The sequence below is a fragment of the Micropterus salmoides genome, unplaced genomic scaffold (genome assembly GCF_014851395.1).
Source record: "Micropterus salmoides isolate LMB-PRFRI ecotype aquatic unplaced genomic scaffold, ASM1485139v1 Ms_hic_scaffold_15, whole genome shotgun sequence".
In the NCBI taxonomy this organism is placed as follows: domain Eukaryota; kingdom Metazoa; phylum Chordata; class Actinopteri; order Centrarchiformes; family Centrarchidae; genus Micropterus; species Micropterus salmoides.
Window position 1 is genome coordinate 6,601,479 of NW_024040596.1, and position 22,145 is coordinate 6,623,623.

The 22,145-nt window shown below is 40.8% G+C and overlaps 1 protein-coding gene across 4 annotated transcripts in view; it reads right to left on the reverse strand.

Moving 5' to 3' along the window:
* The window catches only part of LOC119903877 (neuropilin-2-like), a 93,159-nt gene that overhangs the window by 13,163 nt on the left and 57,851 nt on the right, over nt 1-22,145 (reverse strand). For 2 of the 4 annotated variants that reach the window (XM_038720147.1, XM_038720148.1), the window contains exons 12-16: nt 10,952-11,026; nt 9,866-10,030; nt 5,369-5,637; nt 5,169-5,265; nt 2,904-2,936 (exon numbers count right to left, since the gene is read on the reverse strand). In XM_038720147.1, coding sequence (XP_038576075.1) covers nt 2,904-2,936; nt 5,169-5,265; nt 5,369-5,637; nt 9,866-10,030; nt 10,952-11,026 — 639 coding nt within the window. The remainder of the gene's footprint in view (nt 1-2,903; nt 2,937-5,168; nt 5,266-5,368; nt 5,638-9,865; nt 10,031-10,951; nt 11,027-22,145) is intronic. The other 2 variants (XM_038720149.1, XM_038720150.1) reach the window with 1 other exon arrangement.

Here is a 22,145-nt window from a genome sequence, read left to right on the forward strand (position 1 = left end):
GACGTACTCTTTAAGGGTTTAAAATTGGCTTTGATTGTAAAGCTGTGCTCTAAGCAGCCTGCACAGAGAGCCTTCCCACCAGTGGATTAAGACACAGATGATTTCTAGGGCTGCAAAAATTGACCGTTACTTACGGGATCTAAAGGGGAAAGTTTCTCAAGAGCACCACTCCTAAAGTGAGCTAAAAAGTGTGGCTTTCAAGGAACTTTGCTTAATAGAGTTTCTGACTCACTGAATTACTATCTTTCTCCTTCCAGGTCTTCGCACATCAACAGTCTCATCTCAGCAATGAGACACTTTTAAAAAGTGGAGTTGAAAGTGTGAGTCCAAATTGAAGCCAGCATTAGCCTCTCTTCTTTCTCTGTGCGTGTGCATCTATGTAGCGTGATCTCTTTCCAGAGGCCAAGTGCCTCCTTGGTTGCCATGGATACAAAAACCCAACACTGTGGCTCACTGGTTCACATCACACCACAATGAAGCTGCACTGCTAACTAAGGATCATGGCATTAGGCTATAATTAAGGAGGGACATTTAAAATTCTCCAGTTCTCATGAAGTTTACCCTTCATGTGAGATTTTGAGATCAGTTAATTTATTTATCTAATATATTTTGATTAGTTTTTTTCCCCCACTGGGCACTTGCAATTCAAATTGCAAAATCATCAGTTGAGACATCCGTTTGGTTTCCCTAAGTCATTATATTCCTCCTCACATTTCCTTACAAGGGATGAAGTCAACCTGGATTTTTGATTCAAATTAATGAAATTTATATCATCCTCCAAATAATTTTCTGTTTATGCCTTAATCACACAAAATCCAAAAGTTTCAACCTCCTTTTCACATGCAGGATGTCTGTACAGTTAATTGACCAGAGATGACCTGTTCTTCATCATAGATATACAGTGGATTTTAAAAGTTTCATAAAAACCCAGCTGACCACACACTAACAAGACAAAAAAAATTCTTATAGCAACTGTATAATATATGCAGTAAGTCTTGAATAGGGTTCAACTACATCGGCTCACCCAAAGAGAAATATTTAGCTCACTTTTCAACAGACGTCCCAAAGGCGAAATGTTACCCTTCTTCCTGGGGCTCAGTCTCATGAAAACACAGAACAGACACTGTGGGAGTCATATGATACCTGCTCAGCTTCTAATAATCTAAGAAACCTGCAAGCACTGGGTCAGATACTTAGCGTATGAGTCAGGTGACTAGAGTTTTCAGAGGAGTTTGGCTCTTGGCTTTTACCGGTTTTGGGAATGGTATTTATGTTTTTATTGAACTGAACTGTGGTGAACAAAACCAAGTGCTGCTCAAGTATCTGACGGTATTTAAAGAATGTTTTTCATCTATTCACACACTGAGAACACGCGCACGCGCACACACACACACACACACACACACACACAATGAATAGACTTAATTAAGCACACAGAATCGGAAAAATTGATGCCAAACAACTGAATGGTTGGCAATTATTCTTGTTAAAAACCACAAGTCCTTACACCTACAGTGAATAAAAGTAACTAGATGTGTGCTCCAGTTTTTAACCCGTCCATGATCAATGTGGACACTAATCACCAAATGCATAAAACATCTACATATCATAAAAGTCTTTATATATAACTCAGAGTGGTCTAATGGTTTTAATAACCTGAGGCCCAGGCTCCTTTGTTCATATTTTGTGGGTCTCTAAACAAAAGCAGTCCTGCAGCCAGCGTTTTAGGTCCCAACCTAGACTTTGAAAACAAGAGATCCAGGAGCATAATCTGTCTAAGCCCTTTTTTATCTGCTTTCAGAATAGCCTATTTGAGGATGAAGGAGGGAAAAGAAAGAGGAAAAAGAGAACGGGGAAGTTGGATGGTGACCAGCTCTGCATACCGTTCAGGTGGGAGCAGCAGCAGTAATAAGGAGAGAAGAGGAGAGGAGAGGAGAGGAAAAAAGGTAAGGCAAGGAAGGGAATGAAAAAGAATAGTTGAGATGAAAGAAAAGAATCAGAGAAGAGGGAGGAGCCAAATATAAGAAGAGATGGAAAAAATAGGATCCTTGTATGGTGTTGAGTGCAGATAGAAAGAGCTTATATGGTGACAGCAAATCAGGATGGAGGAATGGAGAAGGCGTGAGTGTGCTGTTCTCTACAGTTAGAAAGTAGTGAGGGTTGGCCAGAGAGAGCAAAAGTTAAGGACAGGAGAACCGAGTTCCACTTTGTTTTTTATAATTTGATGACCAGAGAAAAAGACCAGAGACTTCATCTGATTCAGCCATGACCTTGTAATCTTAAGTTGTTTGCCATACGAGCAACAAAAAATGAACACGGTAATTGCCTGTGGGTCTGCGCACTCTATAGGCACATGCATGTACTGAGACTCAACAACTGTGCTGTATACATGTATACCAGCGACAGATTACACACAACATGGTGCACACAATTAGTCAGCTTGTGCAATGCGCAAATACACCACAATGTTACTACATTGCAATTGCAGATGTTGCTCCTGCAGGGTCTGTTGCTGTTGTACAAAATAATCATGTATTACTATTTGTCTACATAGTGGAAACTGTAATTTTCTCACCAAGGAACATACTAAATTATATAACCAAGAGTATCAGCCCAGCATGCAGGAAGTCATGCTGGAACAATGCAGTGGATCCATTCAATCAGGTTGTAGTGTTGTCGCCATCATTTTTTAAAATGTGAATAAAGTCTAGTCTAAAATTCAGCAAATTATGTGAACACATCACACAAAGTGCTATACATGTAAGAAACCATGGTTGGATTTAACAAGGTTACTAATATGGTTACTCAGGGCCAGTGCAGTGCTGCGAGCTGAGCTTAGCAACAAGCAGAAAGCACAGACATTTCGCACAGGAAGTACAAATGGAACAGGAAGTAGAACTTACTGGTTATGCCGGGTGTTAAGGCGGGGAAAGGCTCTGGAAAAGAGAGGAAAAAAAAGAACTGTTATTGATGATGGTTAGTGATATGTATGATAAAGGCAATGAAAGGATAGAGGGCCACACTGATAGAACAATAGATCAATTGTAGTTTAAGTTTTCTAGCACCTTTAAGGTAGAGTTTTTAAATTGTTAATATTGTGATTAATATAATGAAATAGTATAGCTAAATAGAAGTAAAACGCTATTTGGCCAATCACTTTAATCTTTTCAACGTAAAAGTGGTGCCTACATCATTATACAGTATATGTCAGCATCACTCATTAAAAATGAATTAAACTAAGAGGATAAAATATGAGCATGATTAATACATATTTGTCTAGATGTGATTTTGATTAAATTTAAAACTTTAAATATGATACCAAATATACCATCTTTGGGATTTTTACAGCGTCAGTGTACTGCGGCATATTGGCATGATTAAATTGACATGGTACAACTATATTTCTGATGAACTGAAATGCATTTTTAAAACAGGTAAATTGCAAAATTGCAGGACGCTGCACTTCTTGCTAAGGCACTTGTTACTCCAATTTCAGAAAATCAATAAAGATTTGTCAAGTTCTGGGATGGTGTGGGAGTCTAAAGGCCCATAAATCTTCCTGGATGACAGTCATTTTTATAAAATGGAGAGGAAATAAAGCGAGGAAGACAAAAGAATGGGCTGACAGGGTTGGAAGAGAGGAAGTGGGCCTCCCCTGTCACTCTCTCTGTCTCTTTGGGTCATTTCTGACTTGCTCTCAATTTCTTCTTTTTGCTTTGTCATTCTGTGTCTCTCTTTCCTGTCATTGCTGTCTAACTCTCGTTTCCTAAAGTGAGACGCAAGGTGTTAATGGCAGCAGACAAGCTGGGTCGAGGAGAAGAAAGGAGGGAACTGATGGCAAATGGGGGTGAAAGGAGAGAGGGAAGGGAGAAGAGAAGGAACATAGAGGAATGGGAAGGAAGGGTGGAGGTAAGTTAAAGGGTCATGGGAACGGGGACTGAAATTTACTGCTGTTTTTTATTATTTGCCGGAGGATATGACATCTATTATGAAAGTGAGAAGAAGAGAGAAGAAGGAAAAAAAGAGAGAAAAACTGAGGGAAAACAAGAATTGTAGCACAAGTAAAGAAGTTGCAGCCGGGTGCTGAGAGTCAATGGACGGAAGAAAAATATCATAAGATAAGGAATGAGGGAGTGGGTGATTAAAAAACTGAAAAGACATTGGCGGAAACACATTTGTGAGAAAGGACTAAACATGTAGTGCCAGATAAAAGCCCTCTTACATTATTTTTATCTGAGACATCACACTTGACCCACAGAAAGAGAGATAACATTGAACATGCCAGAGCGCACATTTAGGGCCAAACATGAACTAATGATAATATTCTATAAAACACTAATCAGTTAAACCCACACACAGTCTTTCCAAATATATGGCAAGTGTTGAGGGCAAAACACTGTTTAATTTAAAGATTATTAAAGAGATAGTCCTGAAGGTTATGAATGCACATCCTTAATGTTGTGGGAGAGCACTTGAAATAAAAATGGTCAGAATGAAAGCAGCAGTGGATTTGGATTGGATTTGAAACCTCTGAAGGATTTCAAACTCAATCATGTGTCTAGTCTGTGTGTTTCAAGTGAGTCTGCATTTTTCTGTTACAGTAATATCAAAGCCTCCTTTATTGAAGCCAATAGTTATAAATAACAGTCTCAATCGCCAGCTTGTGTGTGAATGTGTGTAAGAAAGAAAGAGAAAAACTAAAAGACAAGCATTTTAATCACAGAATAGCGACAGGTTGCTCTCTCAAGTAATCATGCATACGCGTTTCTTTCTGGTGCTCTATGGCCCAGCGACGGCCCAGCCTGAGATAACGAGAGAAGGAAGGAGAGGAATCATAAATGGTGGGGTGGGGAGCTATAGGAAAATACTGAAGGAGATAGAGAGAAGGAGATATGAAAGATAGATTAGAATCCATGCCCAAAGGCCGTTTGTGGCCTACTTTCATTTTTTATATATTTTTTCTTTTTTATGTGTACGTGTGTGTCTATGTGTGTAAACATTATGAGTTTCTCTCTCAACCAGTCTCTGGTGAAAACACAGCATTAACGGTGAAGGAGTAAGAGAGTCAGGCAGATAGATAGTTAGACAGATAGACTGACTGAATAATAAAGCCCACTGGCGTATTGATAAATAGGCAGACAGGTAGACAGACCGGTTATGGGACTTACGAGTACACTGCTCCAGCTCCATGCTGTTGCTCATGTGGATGTTATCTATTCTGATGTGGCCTCTGGTCGGGTGATCAAAAAAACCCTCGAACACCACCTAAAAGATAGAAAAAGAGAGAGATTTTACAATAGGCTTTTTACTAAACTCAGTGGTTAATGAACAGGAAGGATGCAGCGGTCGGTTAAGAAACAACACTTACCTGATACTCCTTGGGGCTTTGAGGCAGGATAGTGCGGCCCTCCCTCCAGTGAGACCCCTGGTCTCCTTTTAAAGCCCATAGCAGCGTCTCCTCTTGGTCACTGTCTTTCAGCAGGACCCTCAGGCTCCCCTGTGCCTCCCCCTGGAGCTGGTAGTAGAAGAGGAGGCAGAGCGGGCCTAGCTCCGGCCCCACCTCAGGGCTCAGCAGCCGGGCTCGCTTGCGCTGGGTGTGTGCACCCGCATCCAGGTGGAGGTAGTTCCCCGAAAAATCTGGAGGAAAGGAAGAGACAGAGAGGTGGCACATGCTACGTTATTGTTTTACTGTAAGATCAATGATATGTTTCAGATTAATCAGTTGGGACAAATGATAAATGCGTTTAAACTGATACATCGCCACTCTTTTCAGCATAAAGTTGTAAATATGAAGCCACATACAAGGTTTTGTCTTTGCATTTTATTGATTTAATGGATTCGATTTTAATGAATTTATGGTGCGTGACAGCACTGCTGCAGAAAGCAGATTCCCTATTTGGTCCAATGTACAGTATGATATAGTAATGCAGTGGGATGTGGTTGCTTAGAGTTTAAGGCATTAGCACCATCATTCTGTGGTATGAGGCTTAACCGCAAATCAGACTGCCATTTCATCATGGCCGCTAATGGCTATGGCTACAAATGAACACAATCCTGTTAAATAGCCCTAATCATTCTGAATGCTGACAACTCGTTCTCTTGCTTTCCTCATTTTGTAACTTAGTCAGCACAGCCATCATACCAACACAGTCACAATGTTTGTGCACATGTAGTGCATGTGTGTGTGTGTGTGTGTGTGTGCGCGTACGCGTGTATGCATAATGAGTCTTCGATACACACTCGCTCTATCAACAAAAAAAATCTAATTCACTCAGCTCAAAGAATTGATGAGCAGAAAGCGATGGAGGTAAAGGGAAGGAAAGGGTGACTGAGTGAAAGAGTGAGCAAACATGACAGGAGAGAGAGAGAAAGAACAGCAGAGCTATGGTTTTATACCCACCCCAAACAGGACCATTATCATTAGCTTGCTGCTGTGTTTGGCTGTTTGTCTAGTTTGTCTATTATGGCCGGAGAGTAAAAGCTTCGCTGGAGCTGCAAATAGTCTTTTTATCGACAGACAGACACTGTGTGTGACACCTCATAAGGAGAGAGAAAGAGAGACGAAAGATGAGAGGAGACAAAAGAAAAACCTCTGTTTGTCTGTCTGTCTATCATCTATCTTCACCTCTGTTCTCCCTCCTCCAGCTAAGACAGAAAAAAAAAACCTTCAGATTTTGCAGCACATCACACATGAATTATGGATTTGGGTTGAGGTATCTCTGTTTCTTCACTTGGAGGCAATGAAAAAGGGGACCTAAATTACCGTTGCTCATTAAGTACAGTTAGAGAAAGTTGCAGTGTTTTTCTGTCTCGCCGCGTTTGATCTTGGCGAACGTACAAAGGGAGGGAATTAATTAACAACTCTCCATGGGAGAGATAGGCAGGGATGTAGAATTGGCTCTGAGGGAGGGAGGGAAATGTGTGTATGTGCGTGTTGGTGTCTGTTTGCATGAGAGTTAGTTTGTTTATGGTTTATGTTTATATCTACTGTGTGTGTGTGTGTGTGTGTGTTCATCTGTCAGTCATTGTAAACATACGACTTAATCGTTTTCCAGTTGTGCAGATATGTGCAGTATCTATGTGTGTGTATTTTATGTTTAAATGTAGAGATATACTGTATGTCTGTGCTGTCTATGTGTGTGTATAAATCTTCACTTCCACACAGCGCTGAGTGGCAAAGGTGAGCAAAGAAGTGCAGATGCAGTGTATAGTGAACTACAGTACGTCACTTAAAAAGTATAGCTACACCGTTTTTTAAAAAATTATGCGGCACACTGATTCCTAACATTCTTAATCACCATAAAACAACCAAATAGCATCTAGTAGACTCAATAAAGCTTCCTAGTTAAACTGAGCTGCACTCACTCCAATACAGATTTCCATGGTTACTGAATAATCATGCATAACAACATGCAGATTGCTCAACAGATTTCTTCCTTGACGGTTCCTACGATCAACACATGAATCAAGTCAATTTGATAGAAGTTTAGTTTTTCAGGACTTTCCAAAATCACATATTTACTTTCACACCATCCTGATTGGTCCTGATTTGCATTCACATCACAATGTTCACATGGAAACGGACTGAGACACACCTTTTCAAGAAGTGGCAGAGCGGTGGTTTAGTCCACACCAGGATCCAAATAACTGGTAAACAGATGGTTTGAACCAGTTAGGTGTGAAAGCACCCTTTAACTCTGTCAGACTCAATATAGTTTACATAATTAAATATCTGCTTTTAGAGAATTATATTGTTCTTTCAGCATAAATCTTCAAAAACTGGCCAAAGCTTTGAGTTCAGGTTGTGAAGAGAAGCTCATGGAAAAATAAATCAAAACATCTGAGTGATATAATCAGGTGTTAGATATTATGATGCCAGTTTTAGTCTCTTCTTCCCTTCTTTCAAACCTCCCTAATTCCTCTCTTTATCAATAACTAAACCACAGTAACAAACAGCGTGAAGGGTTTCTTTCGATGAAAATCTCCACAGGGTATAGAATTTCAGACTTGCCCTATCTGAGATCAAAAGAATAACTTGTGAGCTCTGTTCAGGTCGGATTTTCTCTTTTAACACCCTAAAGGGCTTTCAATGACAAGGGTTGGGGATTTGATTTGCATATTGAGACAGCTTCCAGACAGGGTGCCGCACTAATGTTTCTGTAGAACAAGACTTAATGTCATGTTGCTGTCTAACACAGAGACAGGGACGCTGCTATATCAATTACACACACTCATACACGCACAGAAGCACATTCATAACGGCACATACTCTTGGCATTTGCTGGCTTGCACACAACACACACAGCAGCCTAATGTGATGTAGAGCCTTGCCTTATGTCACGGCCCTGTCGGTTTATGAAGGAGGTGCTCAGTCAACCATAAACTGGATGGCTTCAACAGATACAGAGAAAACCTTGGTGGATGGCAAGGTCGTGTGTGTGTGTGTGTGTGTGTGTGCGCGTGTGTGTGTGTGGGAAACAAACCCACACACCTTGAGTGTTTAATAGGCGGACAGTCCCACCTTGAATGGTTTGTGTAAGAGTGTGTGTGTGTGTGTGGAGCCTCCAGGGGTGCTGGAGAGCTAAGGCAGCACTTCTGTCAAAGCCATCATCTGACTTATCTGACCGCTCTGGGCGATGTGTGCGTGAGGTAGGGAAGGTGTGTGTGTGTAAGTGTGATGGATAAAACAGTCTTGGTTCTCCTCCTGCTGTCTTATTAAAAAGGTGGACAGATGTGGAAAAAGGCAAGTACCACTGAGGGAAATGGGGGAGAGGTCAGCAAAGAGAGTAAGAAGTTATCGCAGTGGTGGAGTGAGAGGGCTGGAAGTGGAAAGTGACATGACTGTAGTATGACTTAGAACTGAAAAAGAGATGGATGACGAACAGAGGAAGAACAGAATGAAATATGATACAGTTAACAAGGAGAAACAAGATGATTGTAGTGACATAAAAGGAAAATAAAGAGGACAGAGAAAGAGCAAACAAGGAGGCTGAAGTAAGGTCATTGCAGTATAAGGAAGGAGCAAGCAAGACATAAAGTGAAAAGAAGAAACTGTGGGGAAGGAGTAAAACTCAAAGAAGAGACAAAGAAATTTGTGGATTAAAAAGGGGGCTGAAAAAGAGAAAAAGAAGGAAAAAACAAAGAAAAAAGACAACAAAGTATCAAACTAGGTTAGGGAAAGTACAACTGTTAAAACTCCAATTAAGTCGTTGTGCACACTGCTAGCAGATCAGAGTGAAATCCTTGCATCATAGTAGCTGTCAGTGATTCCTCCTAGCTCTGGAATCTGTAATATTCCACCACAGGACAACCGCTTTGCTCTTAATTAGCAAATGAAGCCTTTCTGCTGAGGAAGGTCAAACATCTCAGCGTTATGATGCTTTCTTTTCTGTGTTTAAAAAATGAGAAATGTCTTGAAATGAAGAATGCCCAGAAATAAGAGAACTGAGTGTGGTTCTAATGGGAACACAAAGTTTTCAGAAAGTTTGAATGTTAAATTAGAGGAGAAGACCTGCCCAGACATGTCCTTACGGGTTCTCACACTGTGGAGCTTTTTAAAAGATGGAAAGCACTGTTGTTGGCAGAGTTTGGATTATTGATCAGACATAACCTACAAGAAGTTGATGTAAGCCTTCCTAAAATGCTCAGTGACATATGCCAATACAGTATATCCAGAAAAAAACAGTACAGATTCTAAACTCTACTAAACATACTGCATTTATGTTAATGATGACAAACTGAAACTGCAGCAACACGATATAAAAACAACAAACAACAAATATTTCTCAAGATATTTTACATTACTTAGATAGGGTCTTGTTATAAAATGCAATGTATGTGTGCACTGTAACAAATAAGCACTCACTGTCTGATCCCAGCGCCAAATCCTGCCTCGTTCCATGCGTGCCGTGTCCAGTTGAACTGCTGCTGGCTGTGTGCAGGGACCAGCTCACACCTGACTGGGGATCAGCCGACCAGCCGCACAAGCTCTGCTCAAAGTCACATACAGCCGACAGGGACGGAGTGGTGGCTGTGGGTCGTGAAAGAGACACACGGATTGTGAATAAAGACGTTTGGTAGCGCATCTGGTTTGACCAGTAAATATAACGGATTATCAATTTTTCTTTTAGTGTGCTTTAGCACCATATCAAATCTAACCTTTTTTTTTTCTCAGTTTCTTATCATCCTATTATGAGACTTAATGCTATTAAAAAAAAGAGGAGCACGCGCTCCTCTTTTTTTTTAATAGTGTTTTCAGAGAGATTCCCATTGTGTTTAGATGTTTTGGCAATAGTGCTCATGTAATATGACATCTCAATAAAGCATGCTGAATACAAATATTAGAGTAAAAGAGAGATCATGTGGAGACAGAAGAATCAGTGGGGTGGATAAAAGAAAAAGAACATGGACAGAAAATGGATAGAAAGAAAGCAGTGCACGGAAGGGGGTGAAGATACAAATCAAAAGGAGAGACCTGAGAAGAAAAAAACATAAATAAGAAACAATACATGACAATGAGCATTATAAAATACACTTGATATTCCTGATGTTGTATTCAGTTTAAGTCAATGCATTCAGTTATGTAGCAACCAAATTGATTAACAAGGACCTTCTTAAACTACATCACGATACATTTACTCCAGTAAGGCTACTTTCCCGACAGTCGCTGACCTATAGCTGTGAAATCATATTCCCAATGTGTGTGTGCACGAGGAGGTGAGGTCCTCTGGCTGTGAGAGCTTATTTTCACTCAAACCAAGCTTCCTGTGGGACTCTTGAATCTAACGGACTTCAAAGCCCAGAGGCCCAGTGGTGTGCGATGACATCATGAGTTTGACCTTAAGAGCGAGAGTGTGTGTGTGGACGTGAGACAGAGACAAAATTAATGCTTGCGTGCTTGCAAGAAATCTGCATGAGTGAGTGTGGAGTGTGTGTGTGTGTGTGTGTTTACCGGGTCTCATTGCAGCAGTCGTTTGTTCTTGTCTGGGCAGGGTGGGGGTCATGGTGTCAGGTACAGTGGTGGTTTCTGTCAACAGGAAAAAAAAACATTAAAGGTTAGAAAAGAAATGAGATGTAGATGACATTGCAAAAGATAACAGTGGCATTCCTATGGAGGCCCAGCATTCATGTTAAATTATGTTTTGACCGGTCCATTAGGCCTTGCGGTGGCCTACTGTTGCAAGTTATATTCACTTTGCTAGCTGACAACAACCAGCTAACAAAATGTCAAGCTAACATCACTGTCAGCATGCTGCTCAACCCACCAAGCAACACTATCAGTCCTTCCCAGCTACCACATTAGCATACTAATTAGCAGTAACACATATAGGCTTTTACATCACACTTTACCCTGCAGAGCAATCGCACAACCCTGCTGATACCTGCTTATCTGCCATACTGAGTTGCTGCTGTCGCTACGGTTGCTGTTAGCCTTCAGCTGTTGCAAACCAATCATTGCTGGTTGGTATAAAACACATCGATAATGGTTCGCCAGATTTAAAAGCTCAGGTATACTGTACAGAGAGATTTACCTGGCAGTGATAGGCTTAATTAGCATTGTGTGAACTAGTTTGGCAAGGGCTTAAATGTAACAGATGTTTATATTTATATGTAAAAGTCCCGCACTGTAGCTTTAACTTCCAATGCTGTCTGTAAGTAGAGCCAATACTGGACTTACAATAACCACATCTAAGCATCTCCTCTTTTTAAATATAATTACAATTTGTTCTACAGCTGCTTCACTGCAGACTGGAAAAGTAAGTAATATTTAACAGTGCAACAGTTTGAGGAAGCAAGATTGAGATGCTATAGGCTAACTATAGTGGCAGTGACAGAGTGGGCTGAGGCAGTGAGCTGGCACTCTGAAGCTGTGCCACACCTCTCGTTTTACCCGGTTGGCGAGAAAACACACAAACACACACACACACTCACACACACACACAAACATAAACCCTCAACACTAAGATGATAGATGCTGCACTCAGACTGACCTTGGTGCACAGCAGCATGCGACCAGTGTATGATAGATCAAACAGAAGCACAAACACACACACACAGACACGTCAGCAGTGGGGTATGTCAGTGTAACCCCAAGACCTTCTGGTCTTAATAAGCAGTTCTCAACTGTCAGTTAAGATTCCTTAAACAGCACACACACTCACACTAGTATAAGTACTGTAAGTCTATACGTTGACGTAAGAGAACAGAAGATTGTCTGGCTTGTGTGGTGCAAGGCTGACAACACAAACCTCTCACTAAATTATTCTTAGAAATGACTCCTTTCTCTCTCTATGTTCTGCCATTCATTTGATGGTCTGTCTTTGTTTTTTTGTTCCTTCCTTCCATCTATCATACTGCTCTGCAGTATCCCCTCCTTCTTTTTTTTATCTTCTCCCTCTCATTTGTCACAATAAATCTGACCACTCTCAGTTCTGCTTTGCAAAACCACCATCAACACCACAAAAGCTCCTTCTGCACACACATACACACAAAATCGGTGACTCTTTTTCTCTGCCTCTACGGCATAGACGTGAAACCCTATCTACTGCTGTTTTACCACAACCGCAATTTTCTTCTCCATAACTCTTTCTTTCGCTCTTTTTCTGTCATCTCTCCCTGAGGCATTTTTTGATTTCCACCCATCCTTTGCTTTTCCCTGCCCGCGGATCTTTCTCTGTCTTTGTTAAGATTGTGTCTCTTTCTTTTGCCCCTTTCCCTACGATCTCTCGCTCTCCTCTGAACCTTTCAACGCTCCTCTCTGTGCTGTAACTCTGTCTTGTGTTATTTTATGTCAGTTCTAACCACCAGCTCAGTAAATCTGAGACCACTGTTGATTCACTGCTTGTTTGGCTGTTATAGATGTTTCCATGACTCACTTGGTAATCTGTACGTTTGTGTGTGAGTGTGTCTTGTTTAGGGTGAACTCTTAACCTTTGCTAATAGCTTTGAGTTCACTGCAGCATCCATTCCCCTAAAGTGCATTGTGTGTGTGCATACCTTATTGAGTTGTTAACACAGTCTGCTCACAGTGAAAGTGAGCAGAATTATGTAAGCCCAAACAGAGTGGCCTCATATTGCCGTCCCAACATACACATAGCGAGCACACGCACACACCTTCACACACAGAAGTAGATATTAACATTGGATAAGTAGCTACCAGCTGCTGACATTAAACTGTTTTAATTTGGTGCCCTTTACACTGTAATTAGCCCCCCCATATGGAGGGGAGAGAGGGAGGAATTGAAATGAGAGAGTGAGAGAGAGAGACAGGGACACATAGATTTAAAAAAAGAGAGAGATAGGCAGAGAGACATGGAGAAGGGAATATAACCCTTTTGACCTCCCACCACCATTTTCCAAATTGCTGACCACACACAGCTCCTGTCAGCTTCCAATTTCTAACTCCATCTCCTCTCCACCCATCTAATTCAATTTTGTTCTGTTTATCGTCTCCTCTCCTGTTATTTCTCCCTTTCCTCATCCTCTTCATCATCTTCCTACCCCCACTTATTTCTATCCATCAGGGCCCACTCTGGAGCAACTGTAAAGGTCAGTAAAATAATTTAAATTAATTAATTTATAATTAAATTAATTTTAAATTGTAGTTATTTTTTGCAAAAAAAGTTTGCTATTACAGAAAATCTTTCTTTTATCTGCTGAACTAAAATACGATCAAGAAGCGTGTTTAGTCTGTATGGGAAAAGCGAGGGTGATCGTCAGTCATGTTTTAAACATAAAGATTTTTACAACCTGTACATCTGTATTCTGCAGATGGGTCATCTTGGACATCACGGAGTAACAGCAACCTGCCACGACCCTTTTTCTCTCTCTCTCTCTCTCACACACACACACCTCAAACTGAAAAACTGAAAAAGTATTTGGTTCAACCACACACACAGACACACAGTCATCGGCCCCAGGGCTCATTGTAAAGCTGCTGACTGAGCAGGGTGAGGCGGAAACAGAGAGACGAAAACTGTTCAATTATGGAAAGAGCTCAGGGTATAAATCTACCTCTGTCAGCCTAAATAATGACTACTGACACAGTATGTGAGTGTGCGCATGTGTGCGTGTGTGTGTCTCTGAGGAGGAGAGAGAATGTCGTCCCCACTCAAATTATTGGTGACATGGTAAGTGTGTGTGTGTGTGTGTGTGTGGGGGGGGGGGGGGGGGGTCCTTTACTTAATGACCTTTTGATTGACTGACTGAATGAATGGCAGACATGGACATCCGCTGATAGTTTACTACTATTAGCTGTTACCGCTGGCGAACCTGTGTGCTGCAGGTATTTATTTAGTCTAAGTAGTATTTCCTTTGATAAAGGCATTTTCTATCAACTGAATCCTGCTTAAAACTGTATCCAGCAGCTCTGCACAGTACAGCACTGTGTATAGCAAGATATACTAGCACGTAATTCTTTATACTCCAATAGTAATGCTTATTCTATGCACGAATTCTTTATAAAAGAATTTTTATGCAAAAATGTAGTTATGGCACTAACAAGAATAGTGCTGATAAATGTTAGGGTATGACATCAAATGAGAAGTGATGGTGGTAAAAGTGTTTTTTAGATGAAAATCATTGGCAGTGATCTGAATGGTAAATCAGACAACTGTACTTAAAACCAAAATGCAGGTTTGATTTCTATGTAGCTTAAAGTGCTGGTCTAATTATGACTCCCTGTTCTGTAGATGAGTGGATGGGAAAATTAGTTCTTTACAGCAGGAAACTCTTTCTAGACTAAATGCCTAATTAGCCCATTGTACAGCAAGCTACCAATAATATCTGGTTAGTTTTATGGTAAGTGCTGCACTGGACCACATGTTTTAATGCCTTGTAGAAGAGTCAGAGCATTTCTGTAACCCAGTGAAATGTTGAGGTTTGATATCAGACCAAGCAAAATGACTGTAGTTAAAAAGCCAACAATAATAGAGTGTGGCTAAAAAAGCAGAGCCACACATTGCACAGCTGAGACACTAAAAGCAAAGAAGCTCTTTATATCATGAAACTACAGACAGTGAATTTCTCATTAGCCGATTGTGCAACAAAGCACCACAAGGTATGTGACTGTAATTGTAGCCTTGAGTGTGAGGCTAAGTACAACAACAACCGAGATGACAAAAAGAAGCTGCTGGCAATGAATGGCTAACTATCAGTGAACAGTAGGCTCCTACAAAGGAAATGAGTCAAAGTGTGGCAAAAAGCATTAAGCTAAGTATGCCATTAACTGCTTTGGAGAAACGAAAGACAGCTTTCTAGATCACCAAGAAGTAATATGTTAACAAGAATATGGTTTAAATAAATTCCAAGGCCCAATCAGTATTTTTTGGCCATATTAAATTACAGGTAGATTGACAGACGGTATATATATTCTGGGTCATGGATAAAAAATGTGTGTATTGTGTTCTCCTCTGAAAACAAAATATGAGCCTTTTCTTTTATCCCTGTGGTTTCAACCATGACAGGGGCTTACCAACAACCCGAAAATATTGAAATATTTATTTAGTTAGTTATTGTGTACTGCTAGTCTGTGTATTACAGCATAAGACTCAACTTGACAGTGATTGCAGGTTCTTATTCTGTGTTTTGAGTTTTGAGTTTTGGCTGGAGGACTGCCACAACAAAAATTTGTTAGGACCGCAGGGACTTTACAGATGAAATCATTTGTGTGACCTTATCTGAACTTTTGTTATGAAACTGAGTCACTGAACTCAGTTTCCCACAATCCTCCAGGAATTCACACCTAGGTATGAACTCTTCCCATGGACCTATGGTGCGTTCCAGTTGACATGGGAAGTCGGAATTTCCAAGTTCAAAGGTTAAAATTTCAAAGGTAACACCCCCTATCCCGACTTCAAAAGTCAGGACAACCGCCCTACCCCGACTTTGTGATCCAAGATGGCTGTCGGGGTATCAACAGTTAGTTTATACTGTTTATTAGCACTTCTGTGTACTTGTGTCTCATAGAAATGTTCATACACAAAGTGCTGTCCAACAGCTGTATGTGGTCGTGTTGCTACAGTGTTTAGTGTGACTAAATACCATCTTTTTAATCAACCGGCATATCAATAGCTAACCTGGCTAGTTGTAAACAATGGCTGGCGGAGCGAGGATTTCTGACTTAACTGGAACGCCGTCAACTCGGGTGTGACGTCATTCCCAGCTCCGACCTCTGACTTCCGAGGTAAATGGAACGCACCACTAGCTACCATGAACTCCTCCCATGTACCCAGCTATCATTGGTCGGTGTGACCTATGACCACCGGGGCCACAAAACTCCTACAATAAAACAATAAAACCTTATACTCCCCACTTTGTATGCAAGCTAAATAACTATTACATTGTCACACAGATCACGTACACATACTTCGTTTTGGCCTTAAACACAACCATACACGGCTTGTGGATATTGGTTTCGTTAATGTTAAGAGTTTGCATTGATAGTTTAGTATATTATATAAGAATAAAGGCTCTAAAAAGGATGGATGGATGGATGGATGAATAGTTAGGAAGTACAGAAAAAAGAAGCAGGCATATCTGAGAAAGAGGTGGCGAGCCAAACCTAAATATTTATATTGGAAAAATACAAGCTTTTTTTGTTCAGAGACACATATAAACACACATCCATCCACAATGAACCAGTGCCAAAGTCCTTGCCACTCGGCCGCCATATTGGCAACGCCACTGGGCAGCTATTTCAGACTAACAAGACCAGACTCCTATCTGAATGAATGGGGAGAGAGCCAGAACTGCAGTTTTACTGCTCAACGGGACATAAAAACAACATGACCAGAATCAGTAGAAAAATCTAATAAAAATCACTGCAAAAGTTTGATAACTTTGCACCAAAATAAGGCTAAAAAAGCGTTTTTCCCAACCGGTTATACTTCTACCACTCATGCGTCACCACTTTCACGCATGCGTAGTCAAAGGAAAACAGACCCTTACGTCAGCGGAACCACTTGCTTAACTGTTAAAAGCAGACGATTGGCTTTCTAGCAGGAGGGGCGGGATAACCGCCATCTTTGCCCCTACTGGCTTTCCCCATAGAGTTGTATTACGGATGTGATTGAGTGTCGTGTCTCCTCTATAAAACATCTCTGCCAGTTCCCAATCCTTAGCGTTGCCATGTGTGATATCTCATGGAGAAACAGAAGGAAGTGATCCACTTTACTGTCCTCCTGAAGTGAACAGAGCATGACTGTATATGCTTTCAAATGACTTTAGAACTTCTTTGGGTGTGTGATTGACTTTCAGGCACTTGACACGGGAACATTTTTGTAACACGTCCCAATGCAAACACGCCCTGTCTATTGGAAAATACAACCAAGTCAGGAGCACTGTACTCCTACCTGATCTGTGGCTTGGCTTGGCTATGGGTCATGAAACTGCTTACTGCTTCTGGGAGATAATAGTAGCTTTCAAAAGGTAGCACTGGCAACAGGTTTGTTTTGTCTTGAATTTTAAAGGTTTTGACACGTGAGGGATAAAAATTAAAAAAAGTGAAAGCTGGGTCTGTAGAAACAATGTGAGAAGAGCAGGAGCAAGAAGAAGAGAGGGAAACAAATCCATGAGGGGAATGAGGTCAGGGGAGTGATTAAATTCTTCTGATGGGGAGGGAGTCAAAGGGACGGAGACGGAGCGGGTCCTGTAGAAGCCACAAGCATTTGCACACTCTACCTCCCTCTCTAACATTATTTTCCATTCATTCTAACCAATTCACAACAGACCCAGGATTGGGTCTGTTGTGAATTGAAATAATCCTTGGCTGCAGGCCACTTGTTGTTTGCTTAAGAATTTTCTTTTTATTATTAAAGCAAGCCACCCTTTTGCAACCAAAAAATGTATTATGATTTCTTTCAGTTAATTTTAAATAGCTTTGGCTACAACAGTATTCAAAAATATAATAATAATTAATAATAATTATTAAATAATATTTCTACTCATTGCTTGCTCTTTGAATACTTAGAGCTACCTGTTACTAGTATAAAACTATTTGCTTGAATATATAATCGTGTATGGACCGGCGACCGAGATTTTCATGCAATTTGACTGTTGTCATTATTGGTATATGTTGTGTTTTTGTAACGATCAATACCAATTTTATTTATATAGCACACTTAAAACAACCAAGGTTGACCAAGGTGCTTCACGGGTTAAAATACAACAACAAGAAACTACTTACACAGTAAAAGTACAGCAATAAAACATTATATTATACAGTATACGATATATAGTGACATTAAAATTGCCAGGAATAATAACAGACTTAACTCGAAGGAAATGCCAAAGAAAAGAGATGTGTATTTAAAATGTTCGAGAGTTGAGGCGGTTCTGATATGGACTGGCAGGTTGTTCCACAGGTTAGGGGCAGCTACACTAAAGGCTCGATCGCCTCTGGTTTTAATTCTGCTTCTGGGTACATCCAGGAGGAGGAGATTGGCAGATCTCAGCACTCTAGCTGGAGTGTGAACATGAAGAAGCTCCGTTAAGTACAATGGAGCCAATCCATTAAGGCATTTAAAAGTTAAAAGTAAGATTTCAATCAATCCTGTAATGAACAGGAAGCCAATGGAGGGAGCGCAACACAGGTGTGATGTGGTCCCTCTTCTTCTTTCCTGTCAGAAGGCGGGAAGAAGCATTTTTGACTAACTGCAGGCCCTGAATGAGGTGACTTGTCTAAGCCCACATATAAGGAGTTGCAATAGTCAAGGTGGGAAGTTATAAATGCATTAATCACCCTCTCTATATCTTTAGGAGGGAGATAGGCCTGTACCTTGGCTATCATTCTCAACTGGAAAAAGCAAGATCTAACAGTGGCGGATATCTGTTTATCAAATTTAAACGCACTATCCAATACAACACCAAGACTCCTCACAGTTGAGCGGCTATTTGAAATTAAAGGGCCGAGAGAATCTACATCAAGCAGGTCAGGGTGTCCAAACACTATGATCTCTGTCTTGTCTCCGATGTTATTACTGTAATCTCTGCGGTTAGAGGAGGAGCAGAGGAGAGAGAGTGGGTGAGTGGGTATAAGTAAGGACACATCCCACCAATCACATGAAAGTATCTGGCCTGGAGCCACGGCTCACATGTGAAAGCAATCAGCAATCCTGAACCTGGAAAGCACGTACACACACACACACACACACACACACACTTGGCTAAACCTGAGCGACTGGCTGGAAACCTGGAACAGCGGGACACCTCTACGTTGTTCTAGAACAAGAACTCTTAACAACACTCCCTCCAGGGCGCCACTGTAACTGTGTGTGTGTAAGTGTGAGCGAGCGAAATGTGAAAGACAGACACAGTGAAGGTTTTTAGCTATCAGTCACGCAGAATATTACAAGATATGTTACAAACTCAGTATTATTTAAACCTCTATTTAAGCTTCCTACACGGAAATTTTGACCCAGTAGACTTTTCCCATCAACATACATTCATCGCATCCATAAAAATCTACACTGGGATTTGTTACGGACAAACATCTCTTTTCTAGAACTGACCACTGTCTGTTTTGTTCAAAGACCCCTTGAGAATAGTTGTTGAGGTATTTATTTATGTGTCATCCACATATTCAAACTGACACACTGTCGGTCACAGGGCCAACCTCTTTGCAATAACTGGCCCAACTTCGCACTCCAAATGTTTTTGTGGAAGGCACATGAAACCAGCCATCAGCCATGAATGATGTAGCTAATCACTGTGGTTTTGTTTGAACACAGAGGTAAGAAGCATATTTTCTGTCGAAATCTTGGTTTTGTGACATGTGAAGACCAATGATTCAAAGATCAGCAGCAGCAGCAGCAGCAGCAGATGAATGAAGACAAAGCTGTTATTAGCCACTACGAGACACAAAGCAGCATTCTCTCTGTCTGTGTTTTTCAGTGTTTCTCTGTTATTTTCCCGTAGTACCCCACCCATAACCCAGCAGATTTCAATGGAAATGAGAACCTAAGCATGTATTTACACAACTAAGAACAAACCTTTGTCTTCATGCCAAACAGGTGGTGTGTGTGTGTGTGTGTGTGTGTGTGTACATATGTGCCTGCCTGCCTGCCTGCCAACAACTAGGTGTGGAGTGAAAAAGATGAGAGCATAGCAGATGTTCTGATAGCTCAGTCATTTAAAACATGAACAAAACTGGCAGCATGGCAGCTTTCAGTTCACATCCGATAGTCGGGGTTACAAGACCTAAATTACATGTTGTCTACATAGCTAGCGTGAATGATCAGAAAGAGTTCTGCAATAATATTCTGGCTTTTGTTTCTGTTTTCGTACCGCGGGTTAGCTGCAATAATGAGATGCTAAACTACATTATTGTGTGCCCCCTAAGAACCCTGTATCCGTAATTCTGGATTTCTTCATTGTAATTGGGTGCTGAGATTGTCTCTCCCATATGAGGAAATTGTTTTACAGCCCTGAAGCCAGGTCAGTGCACTTCATTGTAAAATATGAAAACAATGCAGGAGCAGTAATGGAAAAGCAATTTCTTTGTGAGTTTGTTAAAGCTGATGCTTACATGATATGAGGTTTGGGATTGACATGGAATCATACTTTCTTTGTCTCTACTTCTGAACAATAAATAAGCTAGTCTTAATGCAAAACAACATGCTGCATACACACAAACATGTAATACCTTTTGTAAACTGTAAGTTGTCAAGTTGACTAATTTGCAACGCTGAATATGGATGTTAATTATATGATATATAAATAATTTCATGATGTTACACATTTTAAACGGGTCCAGGTTTGTTATTTATGACAACATAGGGTCTGAAACCAACAACTGAATAATAGAAAAGCCACTCTGATTGCGGCATCCACTGCAGGCTGGCCAGTGTATGCAATGTTGTGAGTTCACATGCGAACATGCGATTGCCTTACAGTGCTAATATCTCCTTTTATTTATTCATCAATTCATTAATTCATTCCTTTGCTTCCTGAGCAGTGCTGAGACAGACGGGGAAGCGGCTTGACTGCTAAAAATAAAGGAACTCGTACAATTCAGTATTGTAAAGGGTCGCTTTAATGTGGGGCTACCTCACCTCTAAATATCATGCTTGGTGAGAACAAAATCGGGGCTTGCACTGTTTTGAATGCTGTCTGTTTAGAGAAAGTGTTAGCTGGAGGAAGGAAGACAACCTCTTATGATTATAATCTGAATGGAGATAGAAAGGTGCCTTTTCCTGTGTGACTTTATAGTTTCCTTCCTATCTTTAGCCCTGTGTGTATATCTATGTGTGTCTGAAATTATAGTAGAGGTCCACTAGAGTTGAATGTGTGAGCACTTTTGTGTGCTTGTGACTTATATGTAAACAGCTGTGTTCAGTGGACTGAAGCTGATGCACTCTGTTGAATATTTTATCTCCCGTTACAAGTCAACACTTTCATGCACACACAGAAAAACACACACAAGAGAGAAGAGAAACAAAGCATATCTTGACTTCAGGCAGATGTGCTTTTCTGTGTTATTGCTTTCATTTATGGCACTAGCAAAATGATTGTGATTGCGTGACTGGTGAGATCATGTGTTTTCCAGTGTTATTATCCCAACGTCACTTAGCGTGGCGACAATTAAAAACCAGATAAAGTGAAATTCAACAAAATGAACTTGGTCCAAGCTACTAAGATGTAGAATTATCTTAGTGTGTGATTGCGTGTGGTATTTAGGATGGTAGCAGGAGCAGTTGCTGTGGTGATCATGTAAAGTGGGAATGGACCGTTATTGTGTCTACTGCGTAGATTACATCCAGAGGGCAAACATCTGGCATGCAGACACAAAGCCAGAGCAGCAGACAATCACTGAAACTGCACTAGCCAAGAGGTAGATCTGTACTGTGATCATGGAGATGATGGCTGCAGATATGATGTGCATGATGTCATTAGGCGCAATAACAAGCAGTGCGTATGGACAGGATAAAACACTGCTGGTGCAATCGCATAGGTTGCAGTCAGCATGATTGGACATATTAAGTCACATTTATCTCCATTAGAAAGAAACACTTTGCTGCCATTTATGATATACAACTCGTGCAAGCTAGATAATCAGTCCAGTACAACGCCCTATTTGTTTTGTAAAGGTTTGACTGTACTTTGTTGTGCCTGTGGGTTTTTATATTAGCGCATGCATTTTTTACTGC